General features: G+C 44.0%; 1 protein-coding gene across 1 annotated transcript in view; it reads left to right on the top strand.

Annotated features, from left to right (window-relative positions):
* The first annotated feature begins 1122 nt into the window (after positions 1-1122).
* The window catches only part of PDE4B (phosphodiesterase 4B), a 153887-nt gene continuing 135374 nt past the window's right edge, over positions 1123-19635 (top strand). Inside the window, exons 1-2 of the mRNA XM_032192353.1 lie at positions 1123-1172; positions 3791-4026. Of these exons, the coding sequence (XP_032048244.1) occupies positions 1131-1172; positions 3791-4026 (278 nt within the window). The 5' untranslated portion in view covers positions 1123-1130. The remainder of the gene's footprint in view (positions 1173-3790; positions 4027-19635) is intronic.

Below are 19635 nucleotides of genomic sequence, written 5' to 3'. Positions count from 1 at the left end.
ACACGGCGTGAACTTCTCTCACTGCTGGGCTGCTCATCTAATTAATTATATCAGGTCTTACAAGCCAGATACGGTTTGCAGGCAGGAGCAGCAGTGCCGGGAAGTAGCCTGGCCAGATTTTGTGCCCTATTTCCCTGTGTGGAGGCTGCTCTCTGCCCTCTGCTTGAGGGCGTCTGGCAGGGAGCTGAGCGCTCCTGACACTTTGGTGAGCAGGGACGTGTGCTGCATGCGTGAGCCCCGAGGCGAGGAGGGCCAGAGCCGCAGTCAGACACAGCCACCACACTGGCTCTGTGGCAGGGTTTAATCTGAGTTTATTTTGATATTTTTTTCTCTCTGTTGTCCCTGTGCTGCCGCTGCCCAAGGGACCCAAGGGCAGGTTTGTGGGGTGGTGCTCAGTGCCTGCCCCGCCGTGGGGCTGTGCACTAAGGGCAGAGGAGCAGGGTGCTGCTTTCTGCCACCCTGTGTGCCCGGGGAGAGCACGGGGAGCTGAGCTGTGGTGCCACATCTGCTCCTCCCTGGCTGGGTGCATGGCTGGATTTGTCTATGTGCCACCCTCGACAGAAGGCCGCGGTTCTGTGGCTGAAGTATTTGTTGTGTGTGTGCCAGTCTGATAGTAAATAATGCCACGAGTTACAATTAAATCTTAGAACCAAATGCTAGTGCAATTCTTTTTCTTAATTACGGTTTTTCGGACGGGCTTCTCTCAGAGCCAGCTGAAGCCTTTCCCTAGGACTTTCTGTACTCCTGCAAAGAGCTCAATTAAGGAAAAATCCTCTGCAAGTGGGACCTGTTGGCTTTGATCCTGTATTACTGGATATGTTTCGGGGCTTGCCTAGATTATAGAGCCTTGTGAATACTGATTACTTTTAACATGATTTGAGTAGATGTTAAATTGCCCTTTCACTAATGGAGAGCTACGCTTGCATAACATCCGCTGCCAAGTGTTACATGAAAATGGGCAGTAAGTTATGAATCAGCCGTGATACCAGCAGTTAGCTGCATAGTTTGTCATCAAAAATGGTTTGTTATTCAAAATTACAGCTGCAGCTGTTCTTTCTTTCAGGTTGCTCATCTGAAGAAATCGGCTTGAACAAGAAGTTCGTATAGCAGGGCGCACTGTAATCTCAATAATGAAGAAAAGCAGAAGTGTCATGACAGTAACTGCAGATGAGGTATGTTTCTTCAAGAGGTGTGTTTTATTTATCCCAATACTGTATAGAAGTAAGGTCAAAAGTTTGTTCTTTTCTTACTTGGTAAGTATCAGCTGGTTTCGCTTCGGTCACTCATTGATTTTCTTAGAGTTGTTTGCAGCTCATATATTAAGCATAAAATAAGGCCCACACATGTTTAAAAAAAAAAAAAAAGGGAAAAAAGAAAAAAGCACAAACAAACACCCACACTATGAGTTCTGAAGAGTTTTATGCAGAGCACATTCTTTATTATTCTTTGCTCAGTGTAATAATGACATTTGGGAGGACTGAACATTCACTTCCATATCTTGCAGAAGCTCTGCTCTGGATCCCATCGTTGTGCATGTGCAGTAGTTTTATACTTGCAAGCGTTTCCACACCTCTTGCTACTGTATTTGCTGAACACCTAATGCTATGCATGTGTTATTCCATTACTACACTTGCTAATCATCATCATAATCCCCTATTAATTAAATGCCAGTTCCCATTCTCTGGAGAAATGCATCAGCTTGTAATGATGGCGTGATAACTGCAGCATTAATCGTCTTGCTTGTCACAGCTGGGACTCTCCAAAAATGGAAAACCACAGGAATGTATAGGAAAACACACTGGAGGAGTGGAACTTCAGAGCCAGTGTATCCTATAGCCCTCCTCCAGTAGATAAGTGATTCTTTTACACTCTCAGACCATACATTGCACTGTTTCACGGTCAGTTTGCCCCCATGTGATGGTGGGTTTGATGTAGCCAACTCAGTCCTTGCTGATAATGAAAACAGGCATCTGACATCTAATGGGAAGTTCGAACACTCTGCTGTACATTTCTTAAATAATAACAAAAAGAATAATCTTACAAAAATTACTCATAAAGGCATGTCAAGTCAGATCCTACTGTAGAAGCCAGGCTTTTCTTTCTGGGCTTCCTAGGAATATTTTTGATCAGATTTTGGGCTGTGGAAGAGTAGGGTTTGGATCACTGAAGCTCTCTAGCATGATTTTTGAAAGCGTAGCATGCCAAATATTTGAACTTCTATCTAAGTCATTATGATTTTGGTGTTTTACTAACTTCAGGAACCTGCACCAGCATGCCCTGTAGCACTTCAGACTACAATGAAGGAGTGCAGTAACTGGAACTTCTTTCACTGGAACAGGCTGCCCAGGGAAGTGGTGGAGTCACCATCCCTGGAAGTCTTCAAAAGACGTTTAGATGTAGAGCTTAGGGATATGGTTTAGTGGAGGGCTGTTAGCGTTAGGTTGGAGGTTGGACTCGATGACCTTGAGGTCTCTTCCAACCTAGAAATTCTGTGATTCTGTGTGATTCTGTGAACTGTGGGCCATGTTGTTTCCTCTCTGGATGGTTTGTGTGGTTGTGGGATGGGCAAAAAAGCAGGGAAAGCTGAGGAAATTCATAATGTGCCATTCTCATGTCATCCTTGTCTTCCACTCCTGTGCTGAGAGTCCTTGCTGCTGTAGGAGAGCAGGCAGTACCATAGTCTCATGTCTATGGAGAACATACTTCCCATTAGCAACTAGGAGGCAAGGGTGGCCTCGTGCTACTTTGTAGTTGTTCCTGAAGGACCTAAGAAGTGATTATGGACGCTTACACCACTCATTTATTTTTCAAAGTTACCAGTTACTTGTTGTCACTCAGTGCTCAGTGTGTTTCCAGGGGTGAGGCAGATCCTTCTACATTCAGTGCTTGCTAGAGAGGTGGAGGAAAGGATGCAGTGGGAATAGCTGGACCAGAAAGTGAACCTAGGGATTTGGGGAGGCTGGAAGGTGGGCTGAGGGAGGTCTGAGAGGGGGTAGAGAGAGTAGGGAAGAGATCAAAATTTAGAAGCAGGTAGAAGAGTAAAAATATAGAGAGGTGGTCATATATATACACACCTATTACAGTAATCCTTCAGTTTAAAATGCTCACAATACAGAACTATTCTCATTTGTATTGGACCAGCTAAATTCTGTAAGAACAAAACTGACAGCCTTCTTGCAATGCCGTTCTGTTCTGGGAAAACCTGGGCTTGGATTTGGGAAGACTGATGGCCAGCTCGGTGATCATGTTGGTGCTTTGAGATAGAAATAAATAGAAGATCTGAGAGGAAAAAAAAAATATTTCTATTAGAAATGACGAGCATAGGGTAGGGTAGCCCAGCAGGAAGTTCTTCTCACCGAGTCACCAATGATTCAGGATGTACCTAAGCCCTGTATTGGCATTTTTCTGTGCCTGGTGAATCATCAGAAAAAAAAGTGGCAAACCAGTATGTTTGTGCTGTGGAGTGGAATGATACACGAGATGGATGTTGTGTGGACTATTCTCTGAAAAAGTTCAAAATATCAAAAGTTTAATATATCACCGAAGTGACTTGGATTATTGAAGTGTTTGTTTAGATTAGAATTTAGCCTAGATGAGTTATGAATGAGTTTTCAAGTTAATTCATAACTTGATAAAATAACAATGCAACGCAGTCAAACTCTGCCAGGATTTCATAAAACAATTATCTTCTGTGAGTAGCTGTGACTGTAGAACAATGTAATTGAGTGTGGTTTATTCGTGTGGAAGAAAATGATTGTTTGAAGAATTTCGTTGGCTTTTCTCTTTGCAGAATGCTCTGGATTACCTGGAGTGTGGGCTGAGTAAGTCCTACAGTACTTCTAGCCATGCTCTGGGCATAGACCTCTGGAGAGGAAGAAGGTGTTGTTCTGGCAATTTGCAGTTACCGCCACTATCCCAAAGACAAACAGAAAAAGCAAGGACACCCGACAGAGACATCGTCTGTAGACCAACAACTCTGCCTTTGTTGACACCTCCAAGTATTGCGATCACCACTTACCAAGACTGGTAGGTTATTTTCCTTACGAACCTCGTGTGGTTATTTATTGAGGGTTTGCTGTTGTTTTCTATTATTTTTATTTTATTTTTTTTCTTAAAGGCATTAAATAATGTGTAAATTAATCAGTATTGTTGATGTGTAGCAGTTGGTGTATCATGGACTTACGTTTGCAGAGTAGCTGCCAGCCCTTTTTGAAACTCTTCTTCTCTTATGGACCTCTTTTGTTCACATTTTTATGACTCTTCATGAAACTTTTGTGTTGTAAATTCTGATCTGGGTGAAAGGATTTGTGTTATTAGCTTCCCACCCACAGAAGATGTGGATTGCTTAGGATGGCGATACACTCTTTTAAAACAGATTGAGGAACGAGGCTTTAGCTCTCTGGCTGTTTTCTGTCAAAGTGTTAGAAGGAAGGCTTGGAAAAGCATTTGAAACTGGTGTTAAGCTCAAGAAAAGTCCTGAAGAAACTATAGGAGAGCTGATCAAAAGGGGTTGCAAAGAGGTGAGTTCCAAAACAGAAACTGAATGCAAAGTTCCAAAGCAAGGAAATTGATCTGGAGGGAGGAGAGGTAGACAAGTAAGTGTTCATGATTTGGCATTGCAGTGAATTTCATGACAAAATAAAGTCAGATGTCCAGCTTAGCATATGATTTTTGAAATGGCCTTGCAATGCAATGATAAACACTGTCCTTTTAACATAAATTTCAAGTGTGCTTTGGGTTCTAGTTTTTAAATCCTCCACTCTCCATTTCATTTGCTGGCTGGAAGGTGTATTCACTTCATTATTTCAAACTCTGAATCTGGTTTTAGCTTCTGTTAAGCTCAGCACTCTTTTTGGAAGACCTCCAAAAGTCCTTTGTTACGGTACTTTAGGAAAAGCAGTTTACCTATTGAAAATAGGATTTTAAACAATGCGCTTGACATAAGGAAATCAAAGAGGAATTAACAGGTGTTTTTGCTCAATATTTGCATTTAACTGCTGTGAATAAAGTTAACAAAATGAGTTATCTAATTTCAAATGGATTGTGTGTTTTGACAGTGAAAGGTTTGGTTCACCTTTTGTGAGCATTTTAAGTGTTTCCCTCTCATGCACGTTAAGCAATTTGTAATCTTGTCTACAAGATGAGGTAGAGCCTATTCATAAGGTGTGGTTTTGAGAATGAATTAATTTTGGTCTTTGAATAAACCTTCATGCATGACTTAGGAAAATGCAAGGACTTGCAGTGAATTTCTGATTAGCTTCATCGGGACACAAGGGGGCATTGCCGCGCCTCTCTTCCCTTACAGGAGAATCAGATCAGCGTGGATTGTACCAGGTGTGTTTTTTTCGGGATCAGTATGCCGGGCAGAGAGAAGGCACTTAGAGCTGATCCTCAGGTCACTGTTATTTCTTTATCATTCATAAGAAAGCAATTAGCTTCTGGCTTGTTAATTTTGTTTGAATCTTGCATATCTGTTTGTAGCCATGTAGAAAATTGGGGTTGCTGGTTAGTGTGACTCTGCAAGCAGAGTGCTGTTCCAACACACCTTAACAGGCAGGTGTCTTTGCCTCTCCCTCACCTTTCTGACCTGGGAACCACCTACACTGACTGCTCATATAACTCATACAGCTGGGCAGAAAGTGGGTCTAAACTGCCCCATTTTCTGTTTAAGTCCCGGTCATCAAGGGCCTTGAATAGGTTGGCCCAGTTCTGTTCCCCATGCCGGGCAGCTGCTTACCTACAGGATTTCAGGTTACTTGGGGCCCGAGCATGCCCTGAGGGAGCACAGTCGTGCTGGAGATGTGTCAGTGTAGCAGTGGTGCAAGATGGATCCGGTCCCTAAGCTATTTTGGCTTCTATACCGTGGTACAGTCCTGCACCAAATACGCTCCAGAGGCAGCTTATATTTATATAAGCCCAGTTTGTGCCATTGTGTTGGAACAGCTTTGGAGTGATATGAGCATTAAGAGACTCAGTGAGTGGGCAATAAAAGGATAGGAAAATTTCAGTGTAGATAAATACAAAGTGATGTATCTGAGCATGAAGGGATTGTAGCTGCAAAGCAATATTACTGCTCAGCAGCAAAATCCTCGGTACAGGAGAGAAGACTGCTGGAATTACAAGTTCAACGTTCATTAATGGTCAAAAAAGCAGATCAAAAGGTAAGGATCTGAAGGGAAAGAATGGAGGTTAAAACAGGCAGCATCAGGACACCGTGGCAAGAGCCCATTATTTACTACACTTAATTAACTACCATTATTGCTACTGCGTTAGGAATGCGCGGGAGGCTGGAGCTGTCCTGCAGGGAAAACACACAGCTGAGGAGAGGGGTGAGAGGCGTCTTACGAGCGGCGTGAACAGAAGAGGAGGTTGATCTGCCACCACTGCTCCAGCACTGTGTGTTCAGGTCCCACTGCTTTAGGCCTGTAACCCCTGTCTCTGCGCCGTGGAAAGGGTTCCCTGAATTTATCCCTTGGATTTAGCTTTGGGACCCATTTCCTGGCTGCTGCCTACGTTCCTTGAGGTGCAGCCTTGCTATGGCTGGTGCAAAGGAAGTTTGTTGATAGCTTTATAGAAATGGATTTAGTGGGGCATGCAATAGGAAAATCTCCACTGAAATTTAAATTTAAATGCAAATGGCGTTGATTGAGGACATTCGGGGTTCACACAAGTAAAATGCATAAACAACGTAAGGCCCAAACTCGGGTTTTCTATAAGGACTATCGGATGCATAAGATTTATCGTGATTTAAGTTGACATTCACTTAGTATGATTTTTTTTTTCCTGAGGACTCACTGAGTTGAAGCGTGGAGACACTTTCTAGAAGACTCGTGGAGAAGTGTGTAGGTTTACCTGAGCTTTCTGCGAGCTATTTCTGTGCATACAAAATCCCGTAGACGGTTGCAAAGCACCTCATTATTATGACATGAAACATGAGTCTTTGAAATAATGTCATTATTTCATTTGTCGGCTGTGCGCAAATTTCTCTTTTCATTTTTTTTAATGACTGTAAGTTTATAGAAGAGCTTCCTCGTGGCATCAGCTGACTTTGCTTTCTGAAACATGGATTCCTCGTTACACCGTTATGTTTGGTGTTTTCCATCAGGTGAGGCTTTGCATGGTCATTGTGTGCTGAACAAAGAAATCCCTTTGCTTTGGGGTTTTGTTTCCTGCTTGTGCAAGCCGTTGTTGTCTTTGTGGAAATTTATCACCTTAGCCAGAAAAGCAATAAGGTGGTTTCTGGAGACGCAGGGATAAATCAAAACCTCATCACCAAAGAATTGCTCTAGTGAACGCTCTGAAGGGGTGCAATGCCTCTGCCTTTGTTGGGGTCACTTCTCTCCTGTTAAATCCATCAAATCCTTGGGAAGATGCTTGCTGTGTGTATTTGGGGTGTGCGCTCTGCTGAGCCAGTTTCTACCAGTTTTCCCATTTCTTGTTGGTACAAAAGCCTCTGCTGCACAGGGTATGTTAACTTCATGGAGTTAAACCCAAACCAACCTCTCCCAGCCCCTATCCCTATGTACCTAAGAGATCTTGTCTGATTTCCAGCAGCACGTACTAGAGCAAGATCACAATCTAAATGATTGTGCTGCCTCTTGGCCACTGCAGGATGCCAACAAATCGAGTGGAATTAATTCTGATACAGGAGCTCAGGTGGGGACTTCGGAATAACCACGCATGGATGTTACCAAGCTCTGTGAAACCTTGCATCTCGTTGGAGAACATGGCCAGATTATATCGCAGCGGCTCCAAGACTTTGCTTCCTTTTATAAATACTGGGCTTTGTTGGTCAGGTGAGATTTGGTTCTGCCATCACTGTGACAGTACAAAATTCGTCTGCGCCATCAGTGCTGTGTTAGGGGACGTGCTGAAAATGTGATTGTGGGAGTCCAGCTGTTCCTGGGGTGACGGGGACTGTGATTTGAAGAAAGGAATAACAGGGTTCAAATACAGAACGTGTTATTTGGGAGGGGCAGGGGGAAGTAAGGCATAGCTCATTCCTTTCATAAGTGTTTTTCTGCCACATTTTTTCTGGAATCACCCAAAATTCACCTTCTGGTGGTAATACAGAGGTAAGAACTGTGGGAGGCTGAGCCATGACTTGCATAACATTTTCACTGAAGATACATGGGGACCTAAAAATAAAGCAGCTCCCGAGGGTTCTCTCTCTCTTTCTCTCTCTCTCTTTAATGTTAGAATTGTATTTTCTGGGAACCAGTGCTGCTGTAACCAATAAAGAGAAAAATGAGCAGGCTGACTCCAAAGCAGCAGTGTTAAGCTGGCTGTGCTGTAATAACATTTTGTGTGAAAATGGCAAGGCAGTGCCCATACCAAACAGCTTCTGTCATTCGTACAGGGGAAAAGGGATATAGGATATAGACCTTCAAGCAGCAGTCTGAAAGTAGAAGCCTTATAAGTGGCTTTTGTACAAATACTGCCTCTATTTTCATAACAGTTGTTAAAATATTTGCAGCAATCCTTTTCCATGTTTCCTAACTAAAGCGTTGTGATGATAAATCCAAGCACGAAAGAAGAACAAAGGTGTGAACGATGCATTTGTAGCTACACCTGGGGCATTCAAAATAATTCTCTTCCCCCGTTCTTTGATCCTTAGCAGCTCCTGGGCTGGGTTTGGCAGCGAGCACTTCTCCTTTACACCATTTCCATGGGCTGTGGAGATGCACTGGCCATCATGCATCAAGTTTCTGTGCTGAAACAAAACAGTTTCATGGTCATAAGGAAATAAGCTGTTTATAAGAATATGATATAATAATAAGCAGGGGATGTGGCTGTTCCAAGCCATAAGGAAATACGGCAGTTTTGAGAATTCTGTAAAGAGTTGGTACACTTAATATTAAATAAACAAATGAGTGCAATTTCTCAGGGCATAGAAATTCTCTTAAACATTTAGATGATGGTGTTAGATGCTGTATTGGAACATCTGTGCTAATTGTCCAACACAAACCATGCCTCGCTCTTCCGTGAGCAGGAAATGAGGACTGAGGTTTGTAGGGAGTTGCAGGCTAATAGAATGGGTTGCTCTTCAGGTTGTGTGCTTTTCACTTAAAACAAAAAAAAAAAAGAAAGAAAAGAAGAAAATAAATCATTAATCGTTGCTTTTAAGGATTTTTTTACATCACTTCTGATTAACCACAGTAAACTATAGTGCTTTCTGTGTGTGTAAGCTTGTTGCATTAGCGCTGGTCATTTGCCAGTGCAAACTGGTGGTGGTCAAAAGCTGAAAGCAAAATATTTAGGGCTTGATTCTGTTTTGCATGCCCATCTGAAACTGTTGCTGAAGCCAGTAGGACGCGGGGACATGCGAAGAGCACGGGGTGGGTGCATGGCTGCAGCAGGGTGCAGAGCTCCATCCATCCTGTGCAGCATCCAGGCTGCTGCCTGCAGTGCTGCAGGTTGTTCTCCAGGTGGTGATCGTGGGCAGCACATCGGATGCAGCATTAAACCCAAAACAACAAAATTCGGAGTGATTTGGGGCAGCTGAGTCCGAGCCCACACCTTCAGCAGACACTGACCTCAGCTGGGGCTGGGCTCGGCCGCTGCCGTGCTGGTGGTGCTGAGCCAAGGGGCAGGCACGGAAAGTTAGGGGGGGGAAAGGGAATGGAGATGTGCTCACCCCATGAAATAGGCTGCAGTTTCATTTCACAGGTCATTGCAAATACAACTGGATGAGAACTGAGGGCATGTGCTGCAACCCTAGAACAGGAGGAAAAAATAGATGAGCTGGCTTTGTGAAAAATGAAAACCTAGAGGGGAAAAAACAAAATCGTATTTGTTTTTCTTTGCACCTATACTTAAAAATATCTAAATGACAGACTGGTTGGGCTTGGAAGGGACCTCTGAACGTCATCTGCTCCAAAGCATTTATTACCTATATAAATCCCATCCTATTTTCTTGTAGTGAAGCAGAATCGGTTCTTCTGATTGAACATGCTGCCTGTATTTCAGAAGTCTGTGCTGCATTTCCAGAGCATGCATGAATCCTGAAAAAGGAAGAAAGGAGGTCAACTGTATTCCTCATAATATATTGTATATTCTGCAGGGAAGGTAGTTTTTAATGACATTGTGGTGTTTCTGGACAACGTGTATGGCGATGTAGGTTTGAGTAACGGAATTACCATGATTTGTTCTAGGTCTCTTAACAAGAAAGATGTAAGAAACTGGGAGATAAGAGATGATACACTGGGAACAATCCTAACAGATTTCACCTGCTCAGTGATTTTGTTTGTTCTTCAGTGGAGCTTCCTTTGAAATGTTATCTGCTAAATTTAAGAGCTACTCATTTCTGGTGTTGAACACAAGGTTTCCTAGGAGCTTGGGGTGCTGGGAGCCCCTCAAGATCGTCTCTGAAAAGCTGAAAGTGTTCTGTCGTGATACACTTCCTATGGTGTCTAGAGGTAGTTCATAAATATCACATCAAGAAGCTCGCTGAGGTTTAAATCTGTTTGGGTTCAGCAAGGTGGGAGGCAGGGGGTATCTGTCGAGCATGGGAAGAAGAAAATTCCTTGAATTTGTTGTCATGGTTGCTTCTCCTGCCCCAGCTCCCTTTAACACCTCACGGGTGGACTGCAAGCAAGTCTTCCCGTGAGACCGAGTCCCAGGGATCCTCCACGATGGGAAAATTGGTGGGAAACCCAAATACACGGGGCTCGCTGCGAGCTCGTTTTATGGACAGCGGTTGGGTACGGCCGCACGCCCAGTGCTGCAGAGATAAGGTGTTATCTCCGAGTTATCGCTGCAGATATTGCTCAGCTAAAAAAAAATACACAGATAAGTGTTTTGACTGCCTATTTTTAGACATCGTCTGGAGCTGTTGTTTTTTTGAAGTTCTTGGATCTTTGTCCCAGTTGGAATATTTTTTGATATTTGTGTTTGCCAGAAGTCCTAGATTGGCTAACTGTGATTTATATGTGGTATGGTTGGTACAGGGGAATTTTCAGAAGAAACATAATGTTGGATTAGTCGTAGGTTTCAATTTCCATTATTTCTCATTTTTAATTTTGTACAAAATGTCTTTTTTGCAAATTATTACAATATAATATTTTTTGTAGTTTGCACTTAATAGATTTGTTGGATTTTAGTCTGCTTACATGCTCAAAATGATAGCAACCCTTTTTTTGGATGAATTGCAACTCGAGGACATGAATTTTATTGAAGATGATCCAGAAGTTTGGTACTGCAAGGCTTGCCTGGAGGTACTAGTCGTTCAAAACAGAGGTAGCTGTCGGCACACAGAAAAGGCTTTTAATGATTCAATTATAATTATACACCTCTCTCCAGAATGAAGTAAGACAGCTTGAAATGTATCTAGAATGGAAAGAAATGAGTCACTGTTAATTAGAAAAAGACAATGAGGCTTCTGAAATATTATGTTCAAACTTCATCCTCCCAAGAATATAAAATAAATGGAGATTATGGAAATACAGTTGATATAAAAGCTGAATCAGACAAGAATTTGACACAACTTTCTTTTATCTCTAAACTTCTCTCCTTTCAGATGAAGTTATCATTAGTCAGATCAGAACTGGCTTGTGCTGTTACCTGGAGAGCTGCCTTCTCCTTCTCAGCGGATCCATGGCGTGAGCAGCAGGATCCCATGCACCACGCACTCTTCCCCAGCCCAAACTCAGCAAAGTCCACTTGTAAAGCACGTTTCTAACTACTTGTAACCAAGCTACTCATTTTTTTAACAGCACTCAGTTATCTCTGATCTGCTGTGAGCAGTTTCTCCGATTGCCAAGACTCCCCTGAGACACGAGAGCTCTGGTTGTCAGGACACGATGAACCTGTTCGTTCTGTCAGTGCTCAGCCCTGCATCCCTGGCTTGGGTTGTCCCACGTGGCCGTGGTTATTGCAGGACGGTGATGCTGGGCCTGCCAGCGGAGCCAGCCCTTCGTCCTGTGGCTGTGGCTCTGCCATGTGCTCCAGCTGCAGCCCTTTAACAATGGAAAGTGCCTTAGGTTGGATTTGGCTACCACTGGCTTTCCAATAATGAAAACCTGAGACTTTACTCTTGGAGGGACCAAGGCTGGCTCCTCTCTTCACCATAGTTTTTTTTTTTGGCACTGGCAGTGCACTGGTCTCTAGGTTTGTGGCTGTGAATTTATTCCTCTCGTTGAGCTGTGATGGATAAAGCAGGATGTGAGTTGTGACTGCGGTGCGCAGTGCCTTTGGTACGGTTTCCAAGCACCAAAACTCAAGACACTTGGCAAAGCTGGAGCTTCCAGCCTCGCAGATGAACAGTAAACGTAGTGATTTTTAGGGGAACAATAGTTATGAATAAATGCATTTGTAAACCTTCCACTGTTTAATTGGAGAGAGGTGACAAGCTGATGATCTGAACCACAGCACAGTAACCAAAATCACTCGTGTGCGAGCAGGAATGATGTTTTCTCAGTTAACTACAGCAGAACTAAGAACCTGGGAGAGTGAGAGTAAAGTACTGGAACTAATCAGATCCAGATTAATGGTGGAGTTATCGGGTCCTGTCCATCAGGTGAGACCAATAACAAAAAATGATTGCTTGTGGAAGTGGCTTAAATCCTTTCTCTGAAAGGAGGAGAAGGGTTTGTCCAGGGCTGGGCATTTGTTGTTGGACCATTCCCATTGCAGTGCCCAAATGAGCTGGCAAAGGGGACACGGTTGGATGGGGTTATCTGTTATCAGGAAGCACGTTGCTCTGACAGAACAACATCGATTTTTCACGCCTGTCACTGTCTTGGATCGTTTTCATTCTCATTGCATGAAAACTAGAAAATTGTTTGCACTCCGTATTGAGCAGGGAGGCTCCTTGACCGACTCACTGCACATCCTGGCCAGGAACAGTGTCAGGAGCCCCTGGACACGGTGCAGAAGTGAGCAAAGAGCCCAGGCTGGCTGCTGAGCGGGAGCTGTCTGTGGAGAAGCAGAAAGCCTTTTCTGATTGCTTCGTCTGTAAGGGATGTGTGAAATTGTACGACTGCCTTGCATTAGCTTCTTTTTTCTCCAGAGTCACCACCGAGGTTTATGCCTTTGAGGAATAAGTTTGCTTATTGTGAAGTATTAATCTATGGCTCTGAAATCAGAAACTAATCGTAAGTAATACAGATCGGGCTGACATAAGGGATTACTCACTAGGGATAATGTAGACGGCAGCTAAAATTTCCTAAGAAATATTCTAAATCAAGCACAAAGTTGCTAAGGAAATTACTGCTATGAGTACTGTGTCTTACATCATGCCCCAGGGGTTTTTAATACGTAAATTTATCTCCTCATTTGCAGCTCCTAGGAGGTAACAACATAAAGGCCCACATGAAAAAATGGCATTGTGGCACCAAAAGAAACTGTAATTTTTTGTTTAAATGTTAAAAAGTGCAAGAAATTCAGATGGTGCAGGGGTCTGCTTGACCTAGAGGACCAGGTCGATGTGAGCAGCCGGGTGTCCAAGCCACCACGGACTCTCAAGGTGTCTTTCTTAGGGATGGGGTTTTGTGATTAGTCACAAATAAACGAAGGATTCTGGATCTCCTTCAGCTTGGTGGAGGTACTGGATATTTTAAAGACTTAAACACTTAGGAAATGGTATGCGGAGACCACAGCTGTTGGGTCTAAACCCAAAATTAACGAATGAGCTGCCTGATAAATACGGAATAATCTGTTTTAAAGCAACTGGATGCTAATTAAACGGGAAGAACTCCAAAGGACGCCTTCTAGATAGAGCGGGTCCTGGTAAGCTCTTAAAAGCACACAATTTCTTTGTGCTGCTGTCCGTCCAGGCTCTCTGAACTAAACACAGACAGACTTTTCCAGTTGCTTCTTGCTTTTGCAGTTGGCTCGGCTCTTACGCTGCACACGTAAGTGTTGCTAGGTGCTGTGGTTCTGTCTGCTGTGGCCATTTATAGCGCTCCAAAACGTCACGTCAAAGCCCAGTGCAAGAATTGCTGGTGTCTGCCCCTCAGGAAAATTCAGAGGCCCCTAAATCTGCGGGAACGGAGATTCAGGCTGTATAATTTGAAACTATTGAATATAGAAAAAAAAAGTTATCTTCCAATGGTAGTATAAATTGCAGTGAATTGTAATTATTATTTCTTTCCCCTTAAATGTGGGAAACTCGTCTTGCAAACCAGTAATTAGTGATGTATTTCTGCCTCTCATTCAGCTTTTCAATTTTGGAAACATTCAGGAAAATACAAGAAAAATCCTCAAACATGTCATTTAAAGTTTTCTGTCGTGGAGCTATTCAGGGGCCATCTTATAGAAGTTCTGGCTCGTGAGACAGCAGGCACTGCAACTGAGCAAAAAAGGTACAGAGAGAGCATGAGGGTGTTTTTTTTTTTTAAGTAAAAAGATTAAAACAAAACTAGATGAAAAAACAAATCATAAAGCTTCCCTTTTCCGAGCCCAAAGGACAGTTCCCTGCATTGGGCCTCTATTAAGGAAGATATTAAGGGAGGGTTGAAGGAGTTCACTGCATCAGCATCTCTTCCCAGCTTCCAGGTAATGCTTCTGTTGTGACATTAATGCTATTATTAGTCCTTAGACTAGGTCTGTACTGCAAGCTTTGGAAGTCTGACTGCTGGGCTGTGCTGAGGCTTTCCTTTTCTGTGTTGTGGGATGTTGGAGCTGATTGAACGCATCTTAAATTAGAATGACAAATTCTTAATATTCAGGCTAAACTCCTATTCTGAAGCATCAGATTTTGGTGTGGTGGTTTAAAGCTGTCAGTCACGGCTGTGTGTTTAAGTAGAGGCTATCAGTGGGTTTGCTGCTGCTTTGAGGGGAGCTGATGGTGACGTGAGGATTAGGATGGGAAGAATTAACGACTGCTGCTTCTGATTCTGGTGTGCCCAGTGCACTCGCCAGTGGAGCAGACACAGTGTGGTGCTCGGTCGTGATGGAATTGGAATAAAAAAGGCACAAAGCACACGCTCTATCTCTTCCACTTGTGTCGCTGTCTTCAGCTTATGCTCCTCACCTTCCTTCTCCCTTCTTCTCCACTTCTGTTGTAGAGTCCTGGGAACTACCTCCAGCACTGGGAGGGTGTGAGTTCTGCATCACACATCCTTATGTACAAACATCCTTATGTACAACGCTGGCTGTGCAGCCTTTTTATGTTCTCCGAGTGTTTTCCGTGTGGCCAGCAGTGCTGCATCACCTAGCTCTTCTTCTCACAGAGCCTGCCCATCTCTTTCTTGTGAAGCCCTGTGCTGGTGTTCCCCATCCTTACGTTTTCATCTACGGTGACTTCTTACTCCGCGTAGAAACACCATTCCTTGGCACCCCTTTTCCTGGCCACTTACCTGCACCTTCTGGTTCACTGAGCCATTTGATCTTGTTCTGTTTCCTCCTGGCCATTCCCAGTTTGCTTCCAGTTTCCTTCCCCCCTTGCATCTTTGCCTGCCTCCCATAGCCTGTATAGCTTTTACCTATTGCCATTGCTGGCTCATACAGCAATTGCATCCTCTGCCTCAGGTCTCGAACTGAAGATCTCATCCATGGCAGCCCTGTGACATTTCCACTGCAGATTTATTCCCTGCTCTCCTGCACTCTTTTTAACTGAATTACTTTCCAGTCCCAGTAGCTATTCCCATATTGTTTACTCTCATCTACCTGCTCATCGTCTCTGCTTCTCTCTAATCACGTGTCTTTATTGGTTTAGTCCAACAGAAAATTGTTGGACCTTTTTTTTTCTCCCTTACCTTGTTTTCCTTTTCCTCTTCTTGTCTGAATCTTGTTCTTTCCTTACAAGCTCAGATGTTCCTCTGCTGCCCCATTCCCCTAAACTCTTCCCTTATTTCCATGACCCAATTGTAATTCCACTTTCTAATTTCCTGCATGACGACTCCTACTTTGTCATCAACCCTTTTTTTTTTTTTATAACAGAAACATGATTTGGCTGACCTGTTGGAGAGGGAAGGTGATTTAAGTGCTCCCTACGCTCCCTACTTAGGATCTTAGGATTCCTACTTAGGATCAGGTCTCCCCTTTGTCTCTCTCTGAGCTAATTGCGCTAATTGGCCCCTCGAGCTTCTCTCCTGGAGGTCCATCTTAGATCCTCTCCCAGCCCATTTTCTACCTTCAGCCATCTTCAGGAACAGCAAGTACATGGGGCAGAAATCCAGCTGTTAAGTAGCAGCAGCGCTGTGAGATTCCGTAATGTCATGGGCCAAATAGTTTTTAACATCATGTTCAAATTATGGTCTAAAAGACCGATGCTGGCTCTGAGTCCTTCCCTTCCTGTGCATCAGCTGCTAATGAAGGCTCTGGAGATGGCCATCTCTCCTGGGTGACCTTTACTCCCCGTGTTTGCACAGATGCCTGACTTTCATGTATGTGTATCTGTTTGCTTGGTGTACGAGGGACTGGAATTTGGTGCTCTCCCCATTTGCCATCAAAGTCCTTCCAGGAATAGCAAGTACAAAAGAACGGACTCTCTTTATTGCTTCAGGAGCACTTCAAATTCCTTCAAATCCCTTGAACAAAAATAAAAAAATATGCAGGGAGAATCTGTTTTCTATTTGTTAGTGATTGGCACACATAACGTTCTTCAAAATATTTATTTTTGCTCCTGAAGATACAGTACTAAAAGTCAGGATTTCTGAGAAGGAGACTGTACTTGATTAAGATGTGTTTTTATCTAGGTTTCTTCCTCTATTTTTTTATTAAAAAAAAAAATAAAGTAAAAATAGCACCAGCAAACTGCAATACCTTGGAAGATTTTTCTAATTATTTTGTTGATGGGTTAGTGTTATCCTTTTGGGATGCCTCGCTAATGTGTACGGATGGAACAATGACCTGAGGAACGGGGAAAGAGCTTCCCAACTGGTTATATCTAAACGTGCTTCTATGGAGCGTGCCTTATGGAAGAATTGCCCAATTTGCCACTGACTGGAAACGCTGTGCAAAGTCATCTAACCTCTCTTCGTTTCCTGCTGAAGCATGCAGGACTTCTCACCGTTGTCTCTTCCCTGGCATTTTGTTTTATCCTGGCAACTCCAACAGGTAAATAGTAGCGGTAGTGTAAGGAAGCAGTATGTATTCTTGTTGCTTAGCAATTGTGTGTGCTCTCAACATAACGAAGACCAGTCTTTGATGAGGAGTTGCATGCTTGAAAATGTTGCTTTCCACCTATATCAGTAATCCCAAAAAGAAACACAAAGCCCTTCTGCAATCCTAGGCGCTTTGGTACATTAGGAGGGTTGTATGACAAATCACCCAAGTACACTTAAACTTTTGAAAGTTCCTTAATTTCCTTTGTTCTTGCAAGCTGTTTCTTTTTCCTGCCATCACTACCAGGCCCTTCTTGAATCACCCGTTCTGCCTCCACAGCTCTTTCTTTGTGTTGCTGGTCGCTTTTCTGATGATCTGGAATTGCTTCTTACTCCCGGGCTGCTGCCCCTACTGCTCGGTGATCTGTGAGGACAGGCAGGGTGTTGCCTTGCTGTGTTTCAGGACTGCTGCAGGAGGTTGGACACGAGTGAGATGCCCGTTGCCTGTTTTTATCTGTATGCAAGGGGAACTTGAGAAAACTGGTCCTTGTGCCTGGTAACCTCTGCAGGTGTTCGGTGCCGTACATGTCCCTCGTTTGCTGTTGCTGACCATAACCTCAGCAAGCACTGTCCTTTTTCAGAATTACCCCCAAGTTTACTCTGATACCAAGCTTTCATGCCAGTTAGTTCAAGTCTCTTGATGTTCTTGTTCTCACCTCTTGGCTTACCCCGAAGCAAAGCAGCGTGTCTTGACAGGACTCCAGTACTACAAATGGGTAGAGACTGCGTAGACATCGGCTAAACGCAGCATGTGTGCAACGGCAGAGGCTGCCAGCACGAGGGATGGCAGCCCCAAACGGAGAGCTGCTCTGCAGCCTGGATCAGGCAGCCACTCAATCCCACTGCTGCTGAGGTCTGGGAGATGTTTCATAGAAGAAATCTGCCATGCCCATGGTCAGCCTGCAGAATACTCACCGGTTATGTATCAAGCACCCTGCACCCTAGACCTCAGTTTGGTGTTCTGGCTGCCCCAAGCAGGGTGGCACTTTGGCTTTTCATTCCTCGTGCTTCCACAAGGGAGATGTGGGCTTGCTTCTCCCCATGCTCTCTCTTCCCATCTTCCTAGCTTAATGCTTCTTGCTTTTCTTCCCTCCGTCAACAGCCTCGGTGCATCATTTTACCACAGCGTCCTTGATGGGCTGTGGGGTTGACACCTCATTACTAATTTATGGTGTCCAAATAATGAGAAGCGCTCCCTTAATGGACACTGCTCGTGAAACAGCTCTGAATTCTGGTAGGGAAAGTACACGTGCAGTACGAGGAGCATGCCATTGTACAGCACGCTTCATTGCAGAGTGCTTTTAAAGGGTGGGCTCCCCACTTCTCTCCTTGCCATTTGAATAGCTGGATGAAAAGGCACAGAAACACTGTTTCTCTAATATAAGATGTATTGGCACAAAACCCCTCCAGTATCTCATTTTGCTCCCCTGTGAGTTAGAAAATTATTTTTTTCCTGTCTGGAATTCCAGATTCTGAGCGTTTGCACGGATTTTATTTATCATTCAGCATAGCTTTCGAGCTTCCCTTTGTCTTTCACTGGCTGTCAGTACAGTCGAGATGAAGAATAACAGATCACAGTCTGACACGTCATAATTCCTAAAGCATTAAACGTTCCTCTCTGCTACCGTGTGAGCCTCTAAGCATCAGACAGCACTGTCATTTCCAGTATCCTTAGGTTAGGCTCCGGCAGATCCTGGTACTTATCTTTTTTTTTTTCTTTTAATAACTGCGTATAGCTTAGTGGCAAGGGTGGGCAAAATGTCTGGTAACCCTATAGTCTGAGCCGTGCAGGGAAGCTCTACAGAAAGCCTTGTGCTTGGTGCCGGGGAAGGCATGCTAATGCTTTTGCAAAGGCATGTGGATGATTTTGCAAGATGTTTGTGGATAGGACTGAAAAGCCGACGGGAACTGATGGTGATTTGCTGTGTAATCGATACCTGCAGCATGCAGCCAGCCTCCTGCGCGCAGATCAGAGCCCTTTCACCTTAGCCTGCCTGGATATTCTCTTTCCTTTCTCCTCCTCCTTTAAAGAGAATTACTGTATTTACGTTTAAAGGGTCACATCCTTCTGACCAGCTCAAAAGATGCTCTGCCACTCTCTGTAGTGTTTTCATACTGTTATCATCTCGTCTTTAACTTCCTTGCATGCTTGTTTTTTTTTTCCTTACAAGTGTAGAAGTTGTTTTTGTGGTGTTTTAGTACAGAACAGATTTTTTGTGTGTTTCTAAACAGCGATATGGCTTAAGTTATTATTAATTAATGTGCATTGTCCTTGCAGGGAAGTGCCAGGTCCCCCACCCTGCAGCATTTCCCTCTGCTCGCCGTGTGCTGGTGTTTGGTGGTGGGCTTGGGCTGTGCGGTGCCTGGCACTGATTTTGCCCCTTGACCACAGGTAGGATCCCACAGTACCAAGTGCTGCTTTGCCAGCACTCAGCTTCATCTACAGAGCGTGCATCCTCACAGTCTTTGTTCTTGCAGAATATCATTTGTTGCTCTCTCCCCCCTCGCTCCCCCATCAGACCTTTTCTGCTGGCCCACCCCGGGCGCCGTGCGCATCTCTCGGTGCCAGCGCTGCCTCCCGTAGGAG

This window comes from Aythya fuligula, chromosome 8 (genome assembly GCF_009819795.1).
Source record: "Aythya fuligula isolate bAytFul2 chromosome 8, bAytFul2.pri, whole genome shotgun sequence".
NCBI lineage: Eukaryota > Metazoa > Chordata > Aves > Anseriformes > Anatidae > Aythya > Aythya fuligula.
The sequence above is the reverse complement of the archived record's forward strand: the minus strand, read 5'-3'. Positions and strand labels throughout refer to the sequence as shown.